General features: G+C 45.7%; 1 protein-coding gene across 4 annotated transcripts in view; it reads left to right on the plus strand.

Moving 5' to 3' along the window:
- Window positions 1-409: 409 nt before the first annotated feature.
- ndor1 (NADPH dependent diflavin oxidoreductase 1) overlaps window positions 410-27683 on the plus strand; it is a 38155-nt gene continuing 10881 nt past the window's right edge. Inside the window, exons 1-11 of one of the 4 annotated variants that reach the window (XM_080212062.1) lie at window positions 410-507; window positions 7788-7851; window positions 9646-9780; window positions 10801-10878; window positions 13906-14003; window positions 15444-15542; window positions 17217-17318; window positions 17881-18090; window positions 19395-19516; window positions 22735-22955; window positions 23863-23970. In XM_080212062.1, coding sequence (XP_080068188.1) covers window positions 9646-9780; window positions 10801-10878; window positions 13906-14003; window positions 15444-15542; window positions 17217-17318; window positions 17881-18090; window positions 19395-19516; window positions 22735-22955; window positions 23863-23970 — 1173 coding nt within the window. In that variant the 5' untranslated portion in view covers window positions 410-507; window positions 7788-7851. The other 3 variants (XM_080212061.1, XM_080212063.1, XM_080212064.1) reach the window with 3 other exon arrangements.

The raw sequence follows: 27683 nt of genomic DNA on the forward strand, positions 1-27683 counted from the left end.
CGGGGTCGGGGGGGGATCGGGATCGATCGGATCGGGGTGGGGAGTCGGAGTCGGAGTCGGGGTGGGGGGGGGATCGGGGGGGGGGGGGATCGGGGTGGGGGGGGGATCGGGGTCGGGTCCCACTTGTGGTCACACTGTCTACCCCTCTCTCTGCCTCACAGGGCTCTCTCTCTCTCTCTCTGTCTCCCCCCCAGCACCCCCCCCCTCTCCCTCTCCCACCTTCCCCCCTCCCTCTCTCTCCCTCACCCACCTTCCCCTCTCTCCCTCTCTCTCCCTCACCCACCTTCCCCTCTCTCCCTCTCTCTCCCTCACCCACCTTCCCCTCTCTCCCTCTCTCTCCCTCACCCACCTTCCCCTCTCTCCCTCTCTCCCTTACCTCTCTCTCTCTCTCTCTCAGGCTTCTCCCGGGCTCCAGGCCGCGCCTCCCGGTCGCGCAGCCGCAGTTCCAGTTCTCGCGAGAACCCGGAATCCGGCAGCGAGAGTGTCGCAAAATCCCTGAGAGACTGAGTGAGTGACCTGGAGAGAGCAGTGACTGGGATTGGGAATAACTGGGAATGGGAATAACTGGAGAGAGCAGTAACTGGGAATGGGAATAACTGGAGAGAGAGCAGTAACTGGGATTGGGAATAACTGGGAATGGGAATAACTGGAGAGAGCAGTAACTGGGAATGGGAATAACTGGGAATGGGAATAACTGGAGAGAGAGCAGTAACTGGGATTGGGAATAACTGGGAATGGGAATAACTGGAGAGAGCAGTAACTGGGATTGGGAATAACTGGAGAGAGCAGTAACTGGGATTGGGAATAACTGGGAATGGGAATAACTGGAGAGAGCAGTAACTGGGATTGGGAATAACTGGGAATGGGAATAACTGGAGAGAGAGCAGTAACTGGGAATGGGAATAACTGGAGAGAGCAGTAACTGGGATTGGGAATAACTGGGAATGGGAATAACTGGAGAGAGAGCAGTAACTGGGAATGGGAGTAACTGGAGAGAGAGCAGTAACTGGGAATGGGAATAACTGGAGAGAGAGCAGTAACTGGGAATGGGAGTAACTGGAGAGAGAGCAGTAACTGGGAATGGGAGTAACTGGAGAGAGAGCAGTAACTGGGAATGGGAATAACTGGGAAGGGGAGAAGGTGGGAGTGGAAATAACTGGAGAGAGCAGGGAATGGGAAAGAAGAGGAGAGGATCAGGGTGAGACATTGAGTGAGGTGGGTAGCAGTTGTATCAGGACAATATTGTAAACACCAGGAAATGGTAAACAATCCATTTTTACTCCTTTGAAAAGGGAGTGGTTTCACAGTTACAGGATAGTATAGGACAATGAGAACAGTCAGGGGTTGATACCGCTGTAGGGAGGAAAACCAATGTAAGTAGTTAAGGAATAATGAGAAGGAGAGCAAAATGGAACACACCTAAAGTTTAAATGAATTATTGCTAAAAGAGAAAGTGAGAGTGAGTTTTACAGAAGTGAAAATGAAGTACTATGTTGGTGACTATAGTGGTGCTGAGTGAAGTACTATACCACAAAACTTAAGGGTCTCATTTCAACTAGTTAATGTGTGAAAGCATTTCTTCATTGCAATACCATGTAAAATTGTTAGAGTATTGTGTAATTACTGTCTTGACGAATGTGCTTTTATTAGTATCCGGAACATCATTGTAGGGTGTGTATTTTTGAAGTAGTTATTGTGGTAGTGTTTGTATAATGAGTTTGCAGTTACTATGTGAAGGATGTACACATTTTGATGATTGTGAGGTTGCTATTGACGCTGGATTGTGTATTATGGTGATATAATTATTTAAGAGTTTGTGGTCATAAGGTTGTCAGTTATCGTGTATTTGTTATTGGTGATTGTGATGTGTACAGCACTGTACAACTTTTGAGACAATGAATGGGTAGTTACAGTACTAAAAATGTATTTCAGCAGTTAGCATAGTATTTGGCATTTTAAAATGAGGGGTTGCCCTTATAGGACAGTGATGAGGAGAATTTTTTTCTTTGTGAGGGTTGTGTGACTGCAACTTTCAGCCTCAGAGGGCGATGGAAGTTAGATCACTGAATATTTTTAAGGTAGATCGATTCCCTTGCCCAACAAGAATGTAAGGTAATAAATGGGGAATGTGGAATTCAACACAAACAAATCAGTTATGACTTTATTGATTGGTAAAGCAGGTTGAGGAGCCAAATGTCCTACTTCTAATTCGAATGTTTGTTTCTTTGAATAACAGATGTATGAATATTACACTGAGAACAGAGCATGAGTAATTACCATACTTGTGAATGTCTTTATTTAATGTTGTATGAGCCATGTTCTAGTGTGAGAAATTACTGTAATTGTGACTGTAGCTGGTACTTCTCCATACCTGTGAGAATATGGTATTATAACAGTGATCATACCTTGCTCCTCACTGATGCCTCTCTATCTGACTACATCTTTCAATAACTACCTGGCCCAAACTACCACAGTCATAGTGTGCCTTTACCAGCAGATCATGTCTTGATCTCCCTGTCCCTCACTCCTCTGGTACTTTAAAGAACAAAGAAAATTACAGCACAGGAACAGGTGCTTCAGCCTTCCAAGCCTGCACCAACCATGCTGCCTGTCTGAACTAAAACCCTTCTGGAGACTATATCCTTCTATTCCCATCCTATTCATGTATTTATCCAGATGCCCCTTAAAAGTCACTATCATTCTTCCTCTTTTTGAACATCTCACCTTCTGCCACTTCTCTTCATAGAATCCCTACAGTGTAAACAGAAGCCATTCGGCCCATCGAGTCAGAGAACATCTTAGCCAGGCACCCCACCTCGCCCTATTGCTTTAACCCCATGCATTTACCCCATGAGCCCCCTTAACCTACACATCTTGGGATACCAAGGGGAAATTTAGCATGGCCACTCTACCTTTGGACTGTGGGAGGAAACTGGAGCACCCAGAGGAAACCCATGCAAACACGGGTTGGCTTTTCTTGGTGATTTCCTTCTCCATCTTAGCTCCCCTTATCCTTCCATCTGAGTTCACGTCCCGTCTATCCACTCTCCTTATATTCTCTCCAAAACATACTCAGCTGTGGCTCAAGCTCACCATCACTTTTTTAAGGGCAAAGAGGTGGGCAATAAATGCTTGTCCAGCCAGTGATGCCTGCATTCTGCAAATAAATGAAAGAAACCCATCTTGACCATGCAGCTGCCATGGCCCCTCTGCTCCCAAGCTCCTGAACACAGACAAAGCCTTTGCTTTTTAATTTCTCATCATCATTATACCTGTACGTTCATCCAATCCCAGTTGTTTCTGCATTTAATCTGAGATTTTAAAAAATCCCGCCTGAGTCACTTACAATTGCATTTTCAAACTGCTAACTCTCATCCATTGGCCCTCAATATTCCACAGCACTCCAGCCACTGACCTGTTCAGTCCTTCCCTTGTGCTCACATTTGATGCCCTGGTCCTGAATAAAACCTTACTCTCTCCCATCCCAATCTTTTCCATTGCTATTGGCCCAATCTTTGCTGCTTTGAGTCTAACAGAAACTCCTAAAGTGTACCTTCAACAGAAGTAGTTTTGCCATCTATCACCAGATCTGGTTGGGCCATATTGATTATTACTGAGCCTCACTCCCCTCTGCTAAAATTGGTCATTGCTCTATTTTCTCTCCATAGATGCTGTCAGACCTGCAGAGTTCCTCCAGCATTTTCCGTTTATGTTTCAGATTCCAGCACCCGCAGTATTTCGCCTTTAAAGTGTGGTTAATATCAGATTCCAAAATGTTAGCCCTAATTCATATAACATCCTCAATTTAATATATTCTATGAATCTTACAAATTAATTCCAGCTCCTAATCCTCTGTGTAAAAATCATTTTGCCATCATTGCTTTCTTTGCCAATCACTTTAAATCTGTGTTGGCTGATTCTCCATCCTTTTGTCAACGAGGCACAGCCTCAAGATAAAGGGGGGGCGGTTTAGAACGGAGTTGAGGAGGAACTTCTTCACTCAAAGGGTGGTGAATCTCTGGAATTCTCTGCCCGTTGAGGTGGTGGAGGCTGCCTCGCTAAATATTTTTAAGACGCGGGTTGATGGGTTTTTGATAAGAGAGGGGATTAAGGATTATGGGGAGAGGGCGGGAATGTGGAACTGAGCCACGACAGATCAGCCATGATCTTATTGAATGGCGGGGCAGGCTCGAGGGGCTAGATGGCCTACTCCTGCTCCTATTTCTTATGTTCTTATTATGTTCTTATGAGAACAGTTTCTCTTATCTAGATCCCCCTTATCATTTTAAAAACCTCTATCAAATCTCTCAACATTTTCTTCTCTAAGGAGAACTTTCCTAGTCAATCCAAATAACTGAAATTCTTCATCTCCACAATTATTCTCAGAAACCTTTTCTGAATCCTTTCTCAGACCTTACATCCTAAAGTGTGGTGTCCAGACTTGGATGCAATATTCCAGTTAAGGCTGAACCAGTGTTTTATAAAGATTCACCATAATTTCCTCGCTTTTATCATAGAATCATAGAAAAACTACAGCACAAACAGGCCCTTCGGCCCACAAGTTGCACTGATCTTATCTCTACCTACTGGGTTTACCTATAACCCTCAATCCTATTAAATCCCATGTACTCTTCCAGAAGTCTCTTAAAAAGACCCCAGCGAGTTCGCCTCTACCACCAGCGATGGCAGCCGATTCCACTCACTCACCACCCTCTGAGTGAAAAACTTACCCCTGACGTCTCCTCTGTACCTACTCCCCAGCACCTTAAACCTGTGTCCTCTCGTGGCAGCTATATTTATATTCAATGCCTCTATGGAGTCCGGGATCCTGCATGCTATCGTAACCAGTTTTTCAACCTGACTTGCCACCTTCATTGATCTGTGTACATAGACACCCAAGCTCATCTGTTCCTGCACCCCTTTAGAATTGAACCCTTAAGATTATGTTGCCCCTTCACTCTTACTCCCAAAATGTAGCACTTCTCTACATTAAATTTAATCTGCCACTTGTTTGCCCATCCCACCAACCTGTTCACATCCTCTTGGAGTCTGTTCACCCTCCTCACATTTCACAATACTTCCAAGTTCTGCATCAACTACAATCTTTGAAATCATGTCCTCTGCACCCAAATTTAGGTTTTTTTTTTAGTTATTCATGGGATGTGGGAATCACTGACTAGGCCAGTATCTATTGTCCATCTGTAGTTGCTCCTTGAGAAGGGGGTGGTGAGTTGCCCTTCTTGAACAATCCATGTTGTCTAACTGCACCCACAGTGCTGCTATAAAATAAAGTTCCAGGATCTTGATCCAGCGACAGTGAAGAAACAGATATATTTCCAAGTCAGGATAGTGTGTGGCTTGGAGGGGAACCTCCAGGAGGTGGTGTTCCAGGTATCTGCTGCTCTTCTCCTTCTGGATGGTAGCAGTCATGGGTTTGGTAGATGTTGCTGATGGAGTCTTGGTGAGTTCCTGTACTGCATCTTGTAAATGGTACACATGGCAGATACTGTGTGCCAGCGGTGGAGGGAGTGAATTTTATGGAAAGGGTAGCAATCAAGCAGGCTGCTTTGTCCTGAGTGGTGTAGAGCTTGTTGAGTATTGCACTCATGTAGGCAAATGGAGAGTGTGACTAGTGAGGTTCCGCAGGGAAGCACCTAACTATTCAAGTTATATATTAATGATTTGGAAGAGAGAATTAAATGTATTATCTCCAAAATGCAGAAGATACAAAGTTGGGTGGGAGAGTGAGCTGTGAGGAGGATGCAGAGATGCTTCAGTCTGATTTGGACAGGCTGAATGTGTGGGCATCTGCATGGCAGATACAGTATAATGTGGATAAATGTGAGATTATCCACTTTGGTAGCAATAATAAGAAGACATTCTTACTTGAATGGGTATAAATTGAGAGAGGTGGGTACTCAACAAGACCTTGGAGTCCTCGTGCATCACTCACCGAAAGTAGGCATGGAGGAACAATAAAGGCAAATGGTATGTTGGCCTTCATAGCGAGAGGATTGGAGTATAGGGTCAGGAACGTTTTGCTGCAATTGTGTAGGATATTAGTGAGGCTGCACTTGGAGCACTGTGTAGTTTTGGTGACCTTATCTGAGAAAGGATGTCCTTGCTATAGAGGGAGCTCAGCAAAGGTTTACCAGGCTGATTCCTGGGATGGCAGGTCTGTCATGTGAGGAGAGTTTAGAAAAGCGAGAGCGGATCTCACAGAAATTTATAAAATTCTAATAAGGTTAGACAGAGTAGATTCAGAAAGGATTTTCCCATTGGTGGTGGTGGTGGTGGTGGTTGGAGGGGGGTGGGGGAGGGGGTAGCAGTGAACCCAGAACTAGGTGTCATTGTTTGAAGATAAGGGGTAAACCTTTTAGGAACTTAGGTAAGGAGAAATCTCTTCACCCAGAATGTGGTGAATGTGTGAAATTCATTGCCTCAGGAAGTAGTTGAGGCCAAAATGTGTAATTTCAAGAACGAATTTGATATCGATCTAAGGTCTAAAGGATCAAGGGATCTGGGGGTAAGGGGGTGAATGAGGATATTGAATTTGACGATCAGCTATGATCAAAATAAATGGTGGAGCAGTCTCCAACACCCAAATGGCCGCCTCCTGCTTCTAGTTTCTATATCTAGGACTCTATTGATTTTTATCTTGAACATTCTCAATGACTGAGCTCTATAGCCTTCTAGGGTAGAGAATTCAAAAGATTCGCCACCCCTCTGATTGAACAAGTTCCTCTTCATCTTGGTCCTATATGGCTTGCTCTCTATTCAGCGACTGTGTCTCCTTGTTCTGGACTCCTCAGCTAGAAGAAAGATCTTTCCTGCACCTAGATTGTCTCTTCAATCTCTCATCGCAGGACATCCCTCCATCCCAGGAATTGGTCTGGGAAAGCTTTGTTATACTCCTTTTATGGCCAGCGTATCCTTCCTTAGGTCATGAGACCAAAACTGTACACAGCACTCCAGGTGCGGTCTCACCAATGCTCTGCACTGTTGCAGCAACAGTAAGAAGTCTGACAACACCAGGTTTAAGTTCAACCGATTTATTTGATAGTAAACTTGGGTTCTTGGATCTTGGGTTCATGTCACACTATCTGTAACCCCCATGACTTGCCTGGGTTTGTAAAACCTCACTCACTGTACTGTCTGGAGACAATACACATCTCTTTAACCTGTGATCAGTGCTCCTTCCACACACGTTGTCGGCCACTTTAAGACTTGAATAGCAGGTTAGGTGTAAAGATTCACATTCTAATCAGTAATCTGTAAACTGTATGTGCTGTTATATGTAATGTCTGAGGCCAGAACTCTCCATTCACCTGACAAAATAAATCGGTTGGACTTGAACCTGGTGTTGTCAGACTTTTTACTGTGTTTACCCCAGTCCAATGCTGGCATCTCCACATCATGACTATTGCAGCAAGACATCTTTATTCTTGAAGTCAAATCCTCTTGTGATGAATGCTAACAGACTATTTACCTTCCAAATTGCTTGCTTTCAGTGACTCATGAACAGGGACATCCACTCTACCTTTCTGTTTTTTTTCTACCAAAGTGGATAAATTCACATTTTTCCCACATCATATTCCACCTGCTATGTTCTTTCCCAGTTGTCAGTCTGTCTAAATCCTCTTTGTACCCTCCCCACAACTCTCACTCCCTAGTTTTGTGTCCTCAGGAAACTTGGAAATATTTCGTTGTGAGGCTGCATGTATTTCCTGTGAGTATTTCAAGTACTGATGATTTCTCTACCATTAACCTTCTGTTTACTCTCCTAGGATTTCCTGAAATGGGACCTCTTAAAGAATAGATTCTGAAGTTGACTTTATTGATTATTGAAAGGTAACTGATCAGGATGCTTTATTCTATAACTGTGACTAAACTGTAAGTCACTTACAGAACGTTACATTATGACTTGGTGGTTTTGTTGTAATTGCTAGTAATTCTTTAAGAACACCCATTAGCCTGATGTCAGGGTCATTCTTTCTGCTGTATCAAAACAAATACTGTTTGACGATTAAAAAAAGATTTTAAAGTGAATCATAGAATCCCTACAGTGCAGAAGGAGGCCATTTGGCCCATCGAGTCAGCACCGACCACAGTCCCATCCTGTAACCTCACATATTTACCCTGCTGATCTCCCTGACACTAGGGTCAATTTAGCATGGCCAGTTCACCAAACCTGCACATCTTTTGGACTGAGGGAGGAAACTGGAGCATCCAGAGGAAACCCACACAGACAAGGGGAGAATGTGCAAACTCCACACAGACCCAGAATTGAACCCAGTTCTCTGGCGCTGTGCTACCGTGCCATCCCTGAGGAATGCCAGAATGTTTAATAAAATATAAAGAATACACTATCTCACTGCTGTTGATGCTTGTAATCTGTTCAGGCTTCAGTCGTGATATTTCTGCACTGCTCTCAATCTTTTATTTTCACTCTGATGTACAGATAACGCCTATTTAAAATGCATTTGAATAGCATTTCTTTGTTTCAGCACAGTTTGTACATTCACTGAATAACACTGTCTGGGTTTTCATTTTAATATAGTTATTGAGCATGCCTGGTTGTTTTTATAATTAAGCTGCTACTTTGCATATTTACCTCTCACTCACCCTCCGACGAACTCCTTCCCTGTGTCAGTATCTTATTGAACACGTTGTTGAGGTTTAATGCCAAGCACATTGTTAAACAGGTGATGGGTATTTGTACACCTATAAACGGGGATAGCTGGGGCACTGGTGGTTTGGGATGGTGTGGACTGTGAACTATGTCAGTAAACTTTCTCCAGCAAAGAAAATAGTTGCATCTTCATTTTAATTTCACCAAAAGGCACGGAATTATTTAACACATTGCCATTCACCCCTTCTTGTTGCTTGCCACAGCTTTCTGTTCGTCTCTTCCCTACCATTTGCTGACCCTCCTGCTTGCCACCTCTCACACTCACCACTTTTCCCCCCTGATTCTCCCAGTCACCGATTCCTAACCCCGTGTCCCACTCCCACCCGCTCGCAGCTCCTCTCGCTACCTCACTCACTTCCTGCCTCTCTCCGCCCCTCTCCCGAGTCATCGCTCACCGAAAGGGATCGGGAGAGGGCTGCAGCGAGCGAGGGGAAGTTGGAGAAGAAAACAGTGAGTAGGAGTGTTGGAGAGGGTGGTGGCGGCGAGTGGGAGGGTTGGCAATCAGGAGCAGTGGCAAGGGAAAGGGTGAATGAGAGAATTGGGAGGAGAGCAGGAATTGGAATGCAGGAGTTGGGGAGAGAGAAGCAGGGAGGATTGACATTCAGGAGAGTTGGGTTGGCGAGAGTCAGCAGGTAAATGGACAGAGTTAGTAAGATTTTAAATTATTGGGATTTTGTGGCTTAATAAAAATTTTTGGGCCAGTTAATTTCAAGGCAGCAGATAGGTTTTTGATGTAAAAGTTAAAGTCAGGATTGAAACCCACGTGTTTTCTCATGTCAACGTGAATTTTGTTTTGCACTCTGTTTTTTCGGAATGTGTTAGAATCACTAAGTGAGGGATAGCTGTTACTTTCAGGAAGTTAAGCAAGTACATCTGCTGGCAGCTCAGGGATGTGCAGGCTCCAGTTAACCCTCCCCCAGCCTCTCACGCTGTGTTTCACCGTTTCCTTGTAGATGGTTGAACGGAAGCTGTTGGTGTTATTCGGGAGTCAGACTGGCACAGCGCAAGATGTGGCTGAACGGATCGGGAGGGAAGGAGTACGGCGGCACTTCAAGTGCAGAGTGATGCCGTTGGATAGTTACACAATCGTGAGTATTGATGATGGAGATGGATTGGGCCAACCTCTGACTGGATCTCTCCCAAGCTGTGCTCGCTACCGGAGATGCGAGATGCCGTGGCAGTATGTCAGAGGCACACTTGTGAGGGTGAAGTGTGTCGGAAAAGAATGAGGACACTTCAAAAAATGGTTGTGAAGTGCTTTGGGACATCCTGAAGCTCAAAATAGTAAAGAAAGATGTGTATTTTATATGTCCAATTCATGACCTGGAGGCAACCCAAAGCACTTTACAGCCAATGCAGTCCTTCTGAAGTGTAGGCAGTGTTATAGTGCAGGAAACTCTGTCACCAATTTACACACAGTAAGCTCCCACAAATAGCAATATGATAATGGACTGCAAAGGTAGTAATCTCTCGGTTGTCTAAACTCTGTAGAATGTATTCTACGTTCCAGGTTTCATTTGCTTATCACCTCGGTGGTCACTGCTTGTGGTTACTTCCCAGTTCGGCACCACCCCTGTTATTGAATTCTTAGACTGATTGTCAAACCTCTCCCTAGCCCTTTCTATCATGTGATTTCCCAATGCTGTATCTCTCTGAAATCTCTGCATTCTCCCAGTTTTGGCTTCACGAGCATCCCTAACACTCCACCATCTCTTGCTTTCAAGCTCTGAAATTCTCTCCCAAAACCTCTCCACCTCTAATTCTTCCCTCTCCTCCAAAATGCTCTTTGAGATCTACTTTTGATCAAGTTTCGTGTCTCCTAATATCTCCTTATGTGCTTCGATATCCAGTTTTGTTTGGTAACCTGTGAGTTGCCTTAATGATGTTAAATGTGCTACAGAAATGCGGGTTGTTGCGGTTGCAATTTCTACTGATATTCTTGAAGTGCAGATGTACAAAGCAGCTCTGTGGTACTTACTGCTGGAGCTATCGCTGAAATGGGACAGTCACGCCTGTGAACTCACCCTGCCTGCAGATCTTCATCTTCTGTGCTCTCGAGTTGTGCTTGTTGCTCTGAAGTTCTAATTGTTCTTTTCCTTCCGGCTCAGGCTGATCTGATCCAGGAGCCCCTGGTGGTATTTGTGTGCTCCACCACTGGCCAAGGTGAACCTCCAGACAACATGAAGGTACAGTAACACCAGCTGAAACCACCTCTCAGCAGCTGGGAGAACAGGACCCTGAACTTTCAGGGCTAAATTTAAGTAGAATGCAGCTAAAGAGGCATTTGCTGGGTTGTAGAATGTTTGGGTGACATCAGCCATCAATAAGTTTCATGCAGTGCAGAATATGTACACTATCATTAAGAGGACAATATTCCTCTCCCAAAACACTGTGCAATCCTGGTACAGTCTGAGAACTGAATACATAAGAACATAAGAAATAGGAGCAGGAGTAGGCCATCTAGCCCTTCGAGCCTGCCCCGCCATTCAATAAGATTATGGCTGATCTGAAGTGGATCAGTTCCACTTTCCCGCTTTCTCCCCATAACCCTTAATCCCCTTGTCTATCAGAAACCTATCTACCCGTGACTTAAATATATTTAGCGAGGCAGCCTCCACCACTTCAATGGGCAGAGAATTCCAGAGATTCACCACCCTTTGAGTGAAGAAGTTCCTCCTCAACTCTGATCTAAACGGCTGCCCCCCCACCCCCTATTTTGATGCTGTGCCCTCTAGTTCTGCTACCCTTTCTACGCGGGAAGAATCTCTCTACCTCTACCCTATCTAGCCCCTTCATTATTTTGTAAGCCTCTATAAGATCCCCCCTCATCCTTCTAAACTCCAACGAGTACAGACCCAGTCTATTCAATCTCTCTTCATAGGCTAACACCCTCATCTCCGGCCTCAGCCTAGTGAACCTTCTCTGTACTCCCCCCGAGGCCAATATATCCTTTTGCAAATATGGGGACCAAAACTGCACACAGTACTCCAGCTGCAGCCTCACCAGTGCCTTGTACAGTTGCAGCAAGACCTCCCTGCTTTTATATTCAATCCCCCTCGCGATAAAGGCCAACATTCCATTTGCCTTCTGTCCATACAGTGCAATACAACTCCTGTCCATACAGGAGACATACATGTGGACAGACTGAAACCAGGATATTCCTCAGTCACGTCAGTGTGAGGAATTATGACGTGAAAACCAGTGGCATTGGGTAAGAGAGGCCCTGACATTATCCACACAATACAGACAGTTCCTGGTTGGAGATGGCGGAAGGAGCTTTAAACTGTCAAAAATGTGATCGTGGCTGGACACGCGTGTACCTGCCACCATTTTGCTGACAGTGGGTAGCAAGGCCTGTGACAGTCCCATCTTGGAGAGCCTGGATTTTCATTAATATATTTAAATCAGGCTGGCACAACACTGGCCAGGTTTCTCAGGGCTCCAGAAACTCAGAGTGAAAGGGAGGCAGCAGTTCTAGAAGCTAAAGTGATTTTATAGCACTGCCTGTGGGCCAAGTGGAACAGGAATGTTGCAGTACTTATTCCCCCTTGCCCCCTGCCCAGCCTTTTGGCCTCTATCTCCCTTCAGCTATTTGCAGCTTCTCCTCCCCCTCCTCCCTCCTTCAGTCCCTCCTCTCTCTCTCTTTCTGATCACAGCCTCTCTGTCTCCAACCTTTTGACCATAACCTTACTCTATCACTCCTGCCACTCGTACAATCTGTCTCCTTCCCTCTCTCTCTGCCAATCATTGCCTCCCTTTCTCTCCCTTTGCCGATTGTAGCCCCTTCCTACATCTGAGCGTGGCCCCCACACCCTCTCCCTGCCCATCTGAGCGTGGCCCCCACACTCTCTCCCTGCCCATTGTTGCCACTTTCTCTCTTCCTCCTGCCATTCAGAATAATCACAGCGCAGAGGAGGCCATTCAGCCAGCCACCTTTGTGCTGGACCTTTGCAGGAGCACTTCACCCAAAGTCACACCCCCACAGTTACCCCATACTCTACAACATTCCTCTTTTTCAGTCAATCATTTAATTCTCTTCAGAAAGCCTTAATTGAATCAGCCTCTACGTCACTCTCAGGTTGTGTATTCCAGATTCTAACCACTTGCTGCCTAAGAAAGTTTCTCCCCATGTCTCCAATGCTTCTTTTGCCAATTATCTTCAATCTGTGCCCTCTGATTCTCCATCCTTCCACCAATGGATTGGGAACAGTTTCTCCCAATTTATTCTGTCCAGCTCCCTCATGATCTTGAACATCTCGATCAAATCTCCTTTCGACCTTGTCTTCTCCAAGCAAAACAACCCCACCTTTTCCAGTCCAGTAATCTTCATTACTGAAACCGTTCTCACTAAACCTTTCTGCACTTTCTCCAATGCCTTCACACCTTCCTGAAAGTGTGGTGCCTGGAACTGGACACAATACTCCAGTATAGGGTGAATCAGTGATTTATGAAGTTAATTTTTCTGATTCTCCTGCACGTCATGGCCTTTCCCAGCCACAATGTGGTTGTCTGTGTGGAGTTTGCACATTCTCCTCATGTCTGCGTGGGTTTCGTCCGGGTACTCCGGTTTCCTCCCACAGTCCAAAGATGCGCGGGTTAGGTTGATTGGTCATTGCTAGGACATTGCCCCTTAGTGTCCAGGGATGTGTAGGTTAGAGGGATTAGTGGGTATAATATGTAGGGATATGGGGGTAGGGCCTGTGTGGGATTGTGTTCGGTGCAGACTCGATGGGCCTCTTTCTGCACTGGAGGGTTCTATGATCTATGATCACAGTCTGCAATCTGCCGACATCCTGGTTCCTGGGCAATGTTCTGAAGAATTTTTCTACCTGCCAGCAGCCAACTCATCAATCACTTCAATCGATTGTCCGGTGGGAAACAGAAAGAAAAAAGTGTATTGAGATTTGATGTTTAAATTCATAAGGATCTGTGTTTCAAGCCTTGCTGGATTTTTCAGCCATATTTTTGTCTTCCTACACTTTCTTCCAGCAAATATTAGTGTCACTGAGTGTGGACAATCAAAGCTGAACTGTCATGTCCTGTTGTACACACTTAACGATAGCTCACACTTTTATTGTCATAAAATTGTTACTGTCCACCACCCCCCCAACTTCCCCATAATCCTTCACTGTCCCTTTCCCTCTCCCCATTCCCCTATCCTCACTGACTGTGATTGATTTGATCCAGACTATCTCTCTCTCTTTGTCCTGTAGAAATTCTGGCGGTTTATTTTCCGACGGAATCTTCCTGCAACCTCCCTCTCCCTGATGGATTGTGCTGTCTTAGGTCTTGGAGATTCCTCCTACCCTAAGTAAGTTGAATGGTGAGTTTATGGAGAGTGGGTTTAACCACTAATGATCATTTTTAAACGATTGGGAAGTCTTTGGTGAATGATGGGTCAGCGACTGTCAGCTGCTTGAGGCCATGCGAGGAAGTGCATCAACCTCAGGGTACAGTCAGTCAAAGCTGTCTGCCTCCTCCCCAAATCTGTGAACGAGGGGTTTTAAAGAATCCTGTTGCTTGGTAAGTTCTGTGGGTTTACACTAGAAGAAGCTGAAATCTACAGGACAGGAATATCCCTGTGTGTGATGGATTAGCAGGGATAGTTAGGCAGCTAATAGTAAGATCACTCATGACTCCAATACTTGCTCCAGTGACCAGGTCAGGAAATGTCCGGGATGGGGAAAAGCCTGCTGCAGTCAAATAACCTGCCGGTGCCCACGGTTAAAGTTGACGCAGGATGCTGGGCACTGGCCACTGGATGTGGAGCAGTATCCTAGCAGTAAGTCAGCCCACTTTCCAAGTTGGATCAAGAACTTGCCGGTAAAGGAAATTCTCCTGAACCTTTTATTAGGGATCCGTATCCTTCCTTTCCCTTTACCCTATTGTTATCCCAATTCATATTTGGGTAATTAAAGATCCCTAATATCACCACTCTATAGTTCCAGGAGATTTAGACATTAAATGGCATTACCATCGCTGAATCCCCCACTATCAACATCCTGAGGGTTACCATTGACCAGAAACTGAACCGGACCAGCCACATAAAATACAGTGGCTACAAGCGCAGGTCAGAGGCTAGGAATCCTGCAGCAACAATTCACCTTTTGGCTCCCCTGTCCACCATCTACAAGGTTCAAGTCAGGAGTGTAATGGATTATTCTCCACTTGCCTGACTGAGTGCGGCTCCAACAACACTCAAGTAGCTTGATACCATCCAAGCCAAATAGCCTGCTTGACTGGCACGTATCCATAAATGTTAACTGCCTTCACACTGATGCACAGTGGAAGCCGTGTGTACCATCAGCAGGAACTTACAACGCTCATTTGATAGCACCTTCCAAACCCATGACCACAACCATCCAGAAGGACAAGGGCAGCAAACATTTGGGAACACCGCCACCTGGAAATTCCCTCCTAAGTCACTCACCACCCTGGCTTGGAAATATATTGCTAATCCTTCAGTGTCGCTGGGTCAAAATCCTGAAATCAAACAATCCCTACACCCCAGGGACTGCAGCGGTTTAAGAAGGCAGCTCACCACCCCCTTCTCAAGGGCAATAAATGCTGGCCCAGCCAGTGATACCCACATTTCATGAATAAATAAAAAAACTACATGATTCTGTGTAGACTTGTGAATAATCTAACTGCCAATACTACAAGTGAGGAACTTTGTATGAACTTGAATAGCATTTTTAAATGACTTGCTTTTCTGTTTAAAAAAAAATGACTTTTTTATGGTAAATTACAGGTTTAACTTTGTTGCCAAGAAGCTGAGTAAACGTTTGAATCAGCTGGGATCCAATGGATTACTGCCTGTGGGACTGGGCGATGACCAGCATGACCTGGGGTAAGACTGTCCTCTGCGTCTTTCAAACACGCTGATTGGTTAATGAAGCAGGTTCGCCACCAGCTAAAAGCATTGTACCAAGTGAGGGTGAAGGTCCAGTGTGATCTCAGATCTGCCTCAGCACTGAGTCATTTCTCCCTCAGCTCCCATTCCCAACCTGCTTACTTTGTAGTCTACGCAGTGACTACTTTTGAGTTTAATTGAATGTACTTTGTAAAGTTGCTGACATTGAAGCTTAGAAATGACTATTTGGTATTAATGGACCAACACTTAATGTCTTGATATAGCAATCCCCTCTATGTGGGTCATTCACTCACCATTCGTACTGGGTGCTGGGGGAGATACTTTATGCAGTTTGGGAACATGAGCTGCACACACGTGGTGATAAGGAAACTAAAATCAAGATGCACTAGCAGCAGAATGGGAATGCTTGAAGTGTAATATCAAAATTACGATAATTCTATACAAAGCTGAAGCTTGGTAAGGAGGCACAGGTATTGCTTTGCGAATGTTTTACTGCATTCTCCCTCTATCACACAGACTAAACTTCAGAACAAAGCTCCATTTGGCTTATAAATAAAACAAGGCCATTATTTAATGACAGCTCCTCATCAATGTGACCTTTACCACTCCAGTTAATCATGTTACACAAACTGTTCAGTTGAACACCAGCCTATAAGCTGTTGTCTTAACCAGTATTCTGCATCTTTGATTAGATTACTGCCTGCGGCTTGCTCCCAAGTATCCGTTATTCCTCATGTGAGCTACTGAGCCTCATATTGGTGTCCAACAATGTCTCAGTTTCATCAGTACACACATTCCTGTCGTTGCCCTATTTGATTAAATCTGCCCATTTCATGTAATTTGAGCTGTTTTCTGATGAAGTGGTCACACCATCTGTTACCAGACCAGTTTACAGCAGAAGTGTGGCTCTGACTGAATCGGGCCATGTGGACCACTGAACATTTTATAAAATGGCCATCAGTTTTGTGGGTACAAATATTAATTGGTGATGCAGAGTTTGAGCAGGCGCAGTACAACAAACTGCACAGGCACGGCTAGGGGTGCACTCAGCTCCTGAGCAGAAGCCTCAGTGCTGGGCAGGCTTCTAACTGGGAATCAGTAAGGGCATTTGTGCATATGTCAATAGCTTACTCGTATTTGTCATACGAAAATATACTTAGCCATGTCCGTGAAGAGAAAAGTAGATAAACAGTGTCCTGCATTTTTAGACAAATGGAAATACTTGTACTTTTTTACTGAAGCAAGTGAAAAGCCTTTATGCTTAATAAATTTGCAAACTGATTCTGTTGCTAAAGAATGCAACATTAAAAAACACTGAAACATGCTACATTGATATATATGGCAAGTATGAGAAGATCAACTACATAGTTCATCTGTTATGTTTATCATTTATTCTTTCTTTGCTTAAGTATTTGAGTTTATTTGCTATTGTAATGCTCAAATCTAGCTTTTTAAAATTCTTCTACTTGGAATATCTCCGCCTCAGTACGCACATCTTTAAGGATATCTCTTTTGTAAAACAATATTGGTAACTACTTTCACACAAAGCAATTTGACTCCTTTGGGTCATTTGAGTTTGACACTCCTGGTTTAAAGATCTTTCTCCAGAGTGATGTATTGACCTCGATGTAACTTCTTTCTCCTGCCCAGACCCGATGCGGTAATTGATCCTTGGTTAAAGCAGTTCTGGGAGCAAGCATTGACTATCTACCCCCTGCCGCCAGGGCTAAGAGTGCTTGGTGATGACGTCATGTGAGTACAGCAGAGTGAGGAGGGAGAGAACCGCAATCTTGTGTTTCATCAATTCAAAGCTGAGTGGATTCTTGACCAAATTCTGGATCACTGGGGTGGCACAGTGGTTAGCATTGCTGCCTCACAGTGCCACATTGTTGTGGCTCTGGAGTCACATGTAGGCCAGACCAGGTAGGGACGGCAGATTTCCTTCCCTAAAGGACATTAGTAAACCAGATAGGTTTTTACGACAAGCAAAAATGATTTTGTGGTCATCATTAGGCCATTCCAGAGTTTTATTAAACTCCAATTTCACAATCTGCCGTGGTGGGATTCGAACCTGGGTCCCTGGATTACTTATCCAGCGACAGTACCACTACATCACTGCCTCCCCCCAGATTTCATCGGGTGGACAGCAAGAGGGGAGGTAACATATACAAGAGTGGTATTGAGTGTGCTGGGATGGTGGTAAAGATGGGATTTATTACGGACATTTAGCTTGTGTGTGTTGCAACTATTTGCATTCTTGTGTTTGTAATGTTGTGATTTGCATATCACTGACTTCGTCTTTTTCTTTGCGTAGATTGCCATCAAAGTACAGCTTTCAGTTTGAGGATGATGGAGCCAATGGTATCTCAGTGACAGCATGTGATACAAACATACAAACTAAAAGCCCACCTTCACGGCTCTGCCCATTTCCTGCACGGATAATCTCCAATGATAGGGTCACAGATGAAAGTCACTTCCAGGATGTGCGGCTCATTACCTTTGATATTAGTGGCTCTGGCATTGAGTAAGAAATGTCTGATTCTGTTCTCAGAGAAACAAATAGAACTTGAAAACACTGTCGAGTGCACCGAGCAGGCTGCGCAGAGACTGCGGTACCTGATCTCTATTACCTCAGCAGCGTCCCATACAGGGGCTACTGATTAACATTCAAATACCCAGTATAATGTTAACTAGGGAGTTATTCCATTCTTTTCAACCCCCATGACACAGTGCACGTGTTAGTGCGGCACCCCCTCAGCACTGACCCTCTGACAGTGCGGCGCTCCCTCAGCACTGACCCCCTGACAGTGCGGCGCCCCCTCAGCACTGACCCCCTGACAGTGCGGCGCTCCCTCAGCACTGACCCTCTGACAGTGCGGCACTCCCTCAGCACTGACCCTCTGACAGTGCGGCACTCCCTCAGCACTGACCCTCTGACAGTGCGGCACTCCCTCAGCACTGACCCTCTGACAGTGCGGCACTCCCTCAGCACTGACCCTCTGACAGTGCGGCGCCCCCTCAGCACTGACCCTCTGACAGTGCGGCGCCCCCTCAGCACTGACCCTCTGACAGTGTGGCACTCCCTCAGCACTGACCCTCTGACTGTGCGGCACTCCCTCAGCACTGACCCTCTGACAGTGCTGCACTCCCTCAGCACTGACCCTCTGACAGTACGGCGCCCACCTAACTGTAATCTATTCGTTAATCTTTCACTTGTTTAAAATCAGTTGGATCTCTTTTCCCTGTCCTGAAGAATGTTCACTGGCCTTTTTGCAGCTGTTTTTGTTTTTATTTTATTTCACCCTGTAGTCTTCCTCTCTCCCTCTGGTCTTGGAATTGTTTTCATTTCAAGCGTTTATCCGGTTCACTTTAGAAGCTAATATTGAATCCACCCTCTCTGAAATCCCTGGCAGCACCTTTCAGTTTGGAATAACGCACTACGTCAAGAAATTGTGCCATATCTCTCCTGTTTCTTTGGCCAGTGCCCGTAAATCTGTGTTCTCTGGTTACTGACACTTTTTCCTTATTTATTCTGTTTCCAGTATCAGCACCCTTCGTAATTTTGAGAGCCTCAACCAAATCTCCCCTTAATCTTCCCTGTTTCAAGGAGAACAACCCTGGCTTCTGCGCTTTATCCATGCAACTGAAAGTTCTTAAGCTGGGCACCATTATCCCATTGCTTCCTCTCCAAGCTCTCTATGTCCTTGGATCCCAGAGCAGGACGTTATGCTCCTGCTGAGGCTTCATCAGTGTATTGTTTTCAGAACTCAGGGTTACCACCTTGGCTCTGCAACCCTCCCCTAGTTAATTTTCTCTTTTGGCCCACAGGTACTCAGCAGGGGATGTGGCCATGATTGAACCGAGAAACTCACGGGAGAGTGTGGAGCAGTTCTGTCAGCTCCTCCGACTCGATCCACGCCAGACGTTCCTGCTGAAACCCAATGATGCAGGTTGGATATCCTCTTCACTGATTGTTGGCTAGTATTGAATGCAAATGTTAAAAGTGGCATTTATTCACCGAGCCTAACGCAAAGCATTCTGAATAAAGGACAGACCTTTCCAAAAAATAAACCAGCCCTCTGCTATTAAAGTATTCTTGCAGTCATGTTTATCAACAAGTAAAAGGGGGTACTCACAATTCATACCTCTGTCACAGTGTGTTAACTGAGTATGATTACAATTATCCAGTTCTACTCCGAGGCCTTATCCCTTCCTGGCTGACACTGTGTAACTACAAAGCTGGGAAAAAAGAAGATTTTTATTCGGCATATCTCATTGGCTTCAAGCCCAATCCATATCCAACTACCTGCTCTGAAAAATCTGCTCACATTTTGACAGCTGAGACAATCTGTATCAAAGAACAAAGAACAGCACAGCACGGGAAACGGGCCCTTCGGCCCAACGAGCCCGCGCTGCCATCTTAACAAAGCATTTTTCCTACACCTCCCTTGACCCATGTCTATGCTTATGGTACCCCCATTGGAAACCAGATTCAGGGGAGGATAATTTAGGGACAATTTGTTACACCAATCAGCCTAAGAGCACATCTTTGGGGTGTGGGAGGAAACCGGAGCACCCGGAGGAAACCCACGCAAGCACGGGGAGAATGCGCAAACTCCCACAGACACCGGCCCAAATCCATGTATCTGCACACCAACAGTGATAGTCACTGAGCTGTTGTGGTGCCCATCTGCTGGTCCAGTCTTAAGCACACACTAACGACGCAAAGTACTAGACCACTCTCGAAACATCCAAGAGCAGCCCACGCACGACCCACCGTGTGTATGCCCCTCGTTAGACAACAAGGTGGACTGACACACCTGCGGAGTAAAAGAGACAAAACATCAACACATGTGGCATTAGATTTCCTGGAACACCCCAAGGCTCTGACCCTTATTTAAAACAGTCTCCTATAACCCTCCATCCCTGTTTCACTCGTGTCTATGTAAGTAAACCTTAAACAAGTCCAACGTGCCTGCCTCCACCACCTTACTTGGCAGTGCATTCCATACCCCCACAACCCTCTGTGTGAAAAACCTCCCTCTGGCATCCAAATTATACTTCTCCCCATTCCAAAACAATCAATATAAGAATATATGAACTCGGAACAGAAGTGGGCAATTCAGCCCCTCGAGCCTGATCTCATCTCAGCCTTAATTCCAGTTTCTTGTCCATTCTCCGTCACCCTTTAACCCGTCATTAATTAGAAATCTGTTTATGTCCTCAAACTTACTCAGTGTCCCAGCACCCACCACATTGGTCACAGCGCTTACAGAGTAGTAATTTCTCCTTATTTCATTTTTGAATTTGTCACCCCCTTATGCTAAAACTGTGGCCTTTTGTTTTAGATTAGCGCCCAAGAGGAAGCATCAGCTTCCTACTTTGTTAATATCTTTTATTATCTTGTATACCTCAATTAGATCTCTCATACTTCTAAACTCTAGAGTGTAGGCCTAAACTGCTCAATCTCTCTTCATAAGACAAACCACTCACGTCTGGATTCAATCTGGTGAACCTTCTCTGAACTGCCTCTAATGTCACTACATCCTTCCACAAATAAAGGGACCATGGGGTGGCACGGTAGCACAGTGGGTTAGCACCGCTGCTTCACAACTCCAGGGTCCTGGGTTCGATTCCCGGCTCAGGTCACTGTGTGTGAAGTTTGCATGTTCTCCTCGTGTCTGCGTGGGTTTCCTCCGGGTGCTCTGGTTTCCTCCCACAGTCCAAAGGTGTGCGGGTTAGGTTGATTGGCCATGCTAAAATTGCCCCTTAGTGTCCTGGGGTGTGTAGGTTAGAGGGATCAGCAAGTAAATGTGTAAGGGTATGCGGGAGTAGGGCCTGGGTGGGATTGTGGTTGGTGCAGACTCGATGGGCCAAAGGGCCTCTTCCTGCACTGTAGGGTTCAATGTTCTATAACTGTGCACAATACTGGTGCAGTCTCACCAATGCTTCGTATAGTTGCAGCAACACATCCCTACTTTTATAATCTCTTCAATGGCAATAAATGCCAAAATTCCATTTGCCTTCCATTGGCAAGTGTGAGGTGGTCCACTTTGGTAGGAAGAATGGTAGGAAGGACTATTACTTACAGGGCGAAAAACTGCAGCAGGCGACGGTGCAGAGGGACCTCGGGGTCCTTGTGCATGAGTCGCAAAAACCCAGCTTGCAGGTGCAACAGTTGGTCAGGAAGGCGAATGGGATGCTGGCCTTCGTAGTGAGGGGGATTGAATATAAAAGTAGGGAGGTCTTGCTGCAGCTGTATAGGGCATTGGTGAGGCCGCAACTGGAGTACCGTGTGCATTTTTGGGCGCCGCACCTGCGCAAAGATATTTTGGCCTTGGAGGGAGTGCAGAGGAGGTTTACTAGGCTGATACCGGAGTTGAGGGGGTTGAGCTATGAGGAGAGGCTGAATAGATTAGGCTTGTACTCGTTAGAGTTTAGAAGAATGAGGGGAGATCTCATTGAGACGTATAAGATGATGAATGGGATGGATAGGATAGAGGTGGAAAGACTCTTCCCGCTCAAAAAAGACAGTAGGACTAGGGGGCGCAGCCTCAAGATAAAAGGGGGGCGGTTTAGAACGGAGTTGAGGAGGAACTTCTTCACTCAAAGGGTGGTGAATCTCTGGAATTCTCTGCCCGTTGAAGTGGTGGAGGCTGCCTCGCTAAATATTTTTAAGACGCGGGTTGATGGGTTTTTGATAGGAGAGGGGATTAAGGGTTATGGGGAGAGGGCGGGAAAGTGGAACTGATCCACTTCAGATCAGCCATGATCTTATTGAATGGCGGGGCAGGCTCGAAGGGCTGGATGGCCTACTCCTGCTCCTATTTCTTATGTTCTTATGTTCTTCCTTACAACCTGCTGTACCTGCACACTAGTTTTCTACGATTCGTGCACCAGGACACTGTTCCCTCTGCACTGAAACACTCTTTCTCTCCATTTAGATCATTTGCCTTCCATTTTTCTGACTAAAATGTATAACCTCACACTTATACACATTTAACCCCATCTACCAAATTTTTGGCCCATTCACCTAACCTATCCATTATCCAGTTGTAAATGTAGGGAGTAAGATGTGATGAGGGATCAGCTTCATTGTAATTTGCAATCACACCTGCCTTTGAACCTCCTGCTGCTGTGATTGACATCCCACACTTTCTGTGTCCAGCAATAGCTCTTCCTACTCGATTGCCTCAACCCTGTACAATTCAGTACCTGGTGGAACGTTATCTGGATATTAACTGTGTCCCGCGACGTTCCTTCTTCGAACTCTTGTCGTACTTTTCACCTGACGAGATGGAGCAGGAGAAGCTGAAGGAATTCAGCTCAGCTGAGGGCCAAGAGGAGTTGTACAGCTACTGCAACAGGCTTCGTAGGACCACTTTGGAGGTAGGCCAGAGGGAACAACAATTCTCCTTTCACTTAGTATCTTAAATCGAGTAAAATGTCTAAACGTACTTCACAGGCCTGTTAATAAACCCAATGCAACACTGAACCAGAAGAGTTATGAAGACAGGTGACCAAAACCTGGTCATAGTAGTAGATTTTAAGCAGCGTCTTTGACACGCAGAGACTCGCAAATTTGTGGGGGAGTTCCAGAGCTCGGGGCTCCAGCAGCTGAAAATACAGAAGCCAGTGGTTGAGCAAAGAATTCTGGGGATGCACAGGTCACCAGAGTTAGAGGAGACACATATCTTGGATGGCTGTAGAGCTGGAGCAGATCACAGAGATGGGAAGCTCTGAAGGTTAAGGGTTAAGTCATGAAGCCTACAGGAGCAGCTAGTGGACAAAAATTGGGTTATCCGTCGCCCAATTGTTGCCTTCCACTGTGAGGGGATCATCATTGACGTGGGGCAGGCATACCTTGAGCAGTTTGGCAGCCATTGGTCTAGGAGGGTGGCACAGCGGGGGGAACCACCTATTCTAAAGTGGGCAGAGGTGGGATGTCTTGGGAGGAAGGAGGAGTTTGGAGGGGATGTCTATTCAAGATTGAGGCAGCCAATTTTCCAGAGCCAAGGGAAGACACAGAAGGAGGAGTAGGAAGTTCCTGTTACCAACTGTCTCCTCATACACAAATACCCAGGAACAGCAGCTTCATCTGAAAATGGATAAGTGAAGGCATCCTGAGGACCATCTTGGAGGAGAGCCAACAGTACTCGGTTTTCAGTGCATCCTGCTGTAACCCAGCAGCGTAGCTTCAAGACAAAGGCATTGCTTTAATCCTGTAGTAGTTTCTGTTCTCTCTGGGTCGACAATCACTTCTGTAAAGTTCTGAAATTCCTGTGCTCTCTCCTAGATTCTGCACGATTTTCCCCAGACCACCTCTGCCGTTCCACCTGATTATCTCTTTGACCTCATTCCTGAAATCCGACCACGGGCATTTTCCATTGCTTCATCGCAGCTGGTAAGGACCCCACTCCTTCATGGTATTCATTTGAGACACTGTTGTTCACTGTGGGGCAGATTTTCAACTTGGTGCCCAGGCATCAAACTGGCCTTGCAATTAGATTGCCCTTTATACAAACTATCAGAACGGCAGATCAGGTGAGTTCCCCTATAAGCTTACAGGGTGAAAGGGTTTGGTGTTTGATAGTGTCATGATTATATTACTGCACTAATAACCAAGATGATCAGATTCCACTGAGGCAGTTTCAGTACCATAGAATTGTAGAACCTATTCACACGTCTTGACAAATACATGAATAGGATTGGAATGAGGCACTCACTGAATGTTAAAATGGCGGCGTGGGCTTGTTGGGCCGAAGGGCCTGTTTTCTGTGCTGTGTTGTTCTTTGTTCTTTGAATAGGATGGGAATGGAGAGTCTCTGGAAGGGTAGGGGGTTTTAGTTTGGTCGGGTAGTATGGTTGGTACAGACTTGGAGGGCCGAAGGGCCTGTTCCTGTGCTGTAAATTTCTTTGTTCTTTTCAAAAGCTGCAACATTGAAGAGGCCATTTGGCCCATCTTGTCATAGCCCTGTATCTTAGAGCACTTAGTGAGGGTTCAGGTACCTTTTAGAAGTGTTTAGGGTCTCTGACTCCAACACCAACTCAGGCAGTGAGTTTCAGACACCCACCACGCTCTGCATCATAACTTCTTTCTCATGCCCCCTCTGCACCTACTGCTCCTTATCTTGAATCTGTGCATCCTTAAATTCAGTTTAATAATTCTAGAAGTGAGAAGCTAGTATTAGTGAAAGTGACTATGAGGCTATTGGATTATTGGAAAAACCTATCCAGTTACTCGTGTCCTTTAGGGAAGGAAACCTAGTGCCCTTATCCCAGCCTGGGTCTTGATGGATAAAGGAAAAGAAAGTGGAATTCGTGTGGAAGGTCAGTCGTGGACCTGGGTTCGATTCCCGGCTCAGGTCACTGTCTGTGTGGAGTTTGCACATTCTCCTCGTGTCTGCGTGGGTTTCCTTCGGGTGCTCCGGTTTCCTCCCACAGTCCAAAGATGTGCAGGTTAGGTTGATTGGTCATGCTCAAAATTGCCCCTTAGCGTCCTGAGATGCGTGGCTTAGTGGGTAAAATATATGGGGGTAGGGCCTGGGTGGGTTTGTGGTCAGTGCAGACTCGAGGAACTGCAACACTAACTGCTCCTGCCTCTTATGTTTTTGTATGTGACACCTGTGCAGGAGATTAATTCTCTGAAAATGTCTAACAAGATTCTTGTTTATTTTAGCTATTTTAGGACAAAGAAGGATTCACAATAAATCCCAGCTTTATAATGATTCACATCTTTCAGAAATACTCTGTTTTAAATTCTCAGTGTTTTGTTCCCCAAATGAGTGAGTGTTAATTTAGCCATGATGTGGAGATGCTGGCGTTGGACTGGGGTAAACACAAAAGTCTCACAACACCAGGTTAAAGTCCAACAGGTTTATTTGGTAGCAAAATCCACTAGCTTTCGGAGCGCTGCTCCTTCATCAGGTGAGTGGGGAGTTCTGATCACAAACAGGGCATATAAAGGCACACTCTCAGTTTACAGAATACTGATTAGAATTCAAGCCTTTACAGCTAATCAAGTCTTAAAGGTGCAGAAAATGTGAATGGAGAAAGCATTAAGCACAGGTTACAGAGATGTGTGTCTCCAGGCAGGACAGTGAGTGAAATGTCGTAAGCCCAGGCCAGAATCATAGACTCCTGCAGTGCAGAAAGAGGCCCTTCGGCCCATCGAGTCTGCACCGACCACAAGCCCAGGCTTACGACATCTTTCTTACTGTCCTGTCTGGAGACAGTACACATCTCTTTAACCTGTGCTTAAAGCTATCTCCACCCACATTTTCTGCACCTTTAAGACTTGATTAGCTGTAAAGACTCGCATTCTAATCACTATTCTGTAAACTGAGTGTGTGCCTTTATATGTCCTGTTTGTGATCAGAACTCCCCACTCATCTGACGAAGGAGCAATGCTGCGAAAGCTAGTGGCGTTTGCTACCAAATAAACCTGTTGGACTTTAACCTGGTGTTGTGAGACTCCTTACTGTGTTAATTTAACGTCAGAGCAGACACACTATAATGCGCACATACAGCAAATACTGTCCCCCATCAGCAGAGATGAGAGGCTGTACTGTGGGAGACGTTCTCTGTTTCCTGCTTGTATGTTATTGGTATGTTGCAGCGTGTTTGCTGACGAAGGATAGTCTGGATCGATGATGCACTCAGCAGCCCTCATGGACCCAAGTGCTTCATGTGAAGCTCTCACACTTTAACAGGGGGGGAATTCTGCCACATTTTATCCCCATTGTTTCCACCACCATTCCCTCACCTTCATCACCCAGTCCGTGCTGAAGGCAGTGACTCTTCCTGGGGTACTGATATCACAGGGCTAGCAGCCTTCCAAAGCTTGACCCAGCAGCTGTTCTGCATTTGTCATGCCAGACAGGCAGTGTGTGCAGGTTATGGAACATCCTATCTGTGTGGCACAGTGGTTAGCACTGCTGCTTCACGGCGCCAGGGACCTGGGTTCAATTCCCGGCTTGGGTCACTGTCTGTGTGGAATCGGCATGTTCTCCCTTTGTCTGCATGGGTTTCCTCCGGACGCTCAGGTCTCCTCACAGCCTGAAAGACGTACTGCTTAGGTGCATTGGCCATGCTAAATTCTCTCTCTGTGTACCTGAGCAGGCGTGGTGACTAGGGGATTTTCACAGTAACTTCATTGCCGTGTTAATGTAAGACTTACTTGTGACTAATAAACAAATCTAAAACTTCAACGTCAAACATCCATGTTTTAGGAGAATATCCCAGCTGAGTCCCCTTTGTTTCACATGGATTTGTCTTTCCAACAAGTCGTTGGAAGTAGTGAACAAAGAATAAAGAACAATACAGCGCAGGAAACAGGCCCTTCAGCCCTCCGAGTCTGTGCTGCTCGTTGGTCCAACTGGACCATTCATTTGTATCCCTCCATTCCCAGTCTGCTCATGTGACTATCCAGGCGTGTCTGCCTCCACCACCCTACTTGGCAGTGCATTCCAGGCCCCCACCACCCTCTGTGTAAAAAAACGTCCCTCTGATATCGGAGTTATACCTTGCCACTCTCACCTTGAGCCTGTGACCCCTCGTGATCGTCGTCTCCGACCTGGGAAAAAGCTTCCCACTGTTCACCTTATCTATACCCTTCATAATTTTATATACCTCTATTAGGTCTCCCCTCACTCTCCGTCTTTCCAGGGAGAACAACCCCAGTTTACCCAATCTCTCCTCATAGCTAAGACCTTCCATACCAGGCAACATCCTGGTAAACCTCCTCTGCACTCTGTCCAAGGTCTCCACGTCCTTCCCGTAGTGCGGCAACTAGAACTGGATGCAGTATTCCAAATGCTAGAACTGGACGCAGTACTCCAGATGTGGTCTAACCAACGTCCTATACAACTGCAACATTAGACTCCAGCTTTTATACTCTATACCACGTCCTGAGGTGTAAACTTCCCTGGCTTAATTCCTTTTCCTGGATCCTCCCTCTGGATTTTCCCACAAACATTAATTTGGTGTAATGTGGAAATGTATTGTAGCCTGGGTATTATGGTGTTGATGAATAGCGAAGGCCCTTGTAAAAATCGCAGCTCTGGGAAGTACAGGAATTGTAACTTTGGCTGATTGCCCTGATACAGAGTTGAATCT

This window comes from Carcharhinus amblyrhynchos, chromosome 25 (assembly GCF_965287045.1).
Source record: "Carcharhinus amblyrhynchos chromosome 25, sCarAmb.v2.hapA, whole genome shotgun sequence".
NCBI lineage: Eukaryota > Metazoa > Chordata > Chondrichthyes > Carcharhiniformes > Carcharhinidae > Carcharhinus > Carcharhinus amblyrhynchos.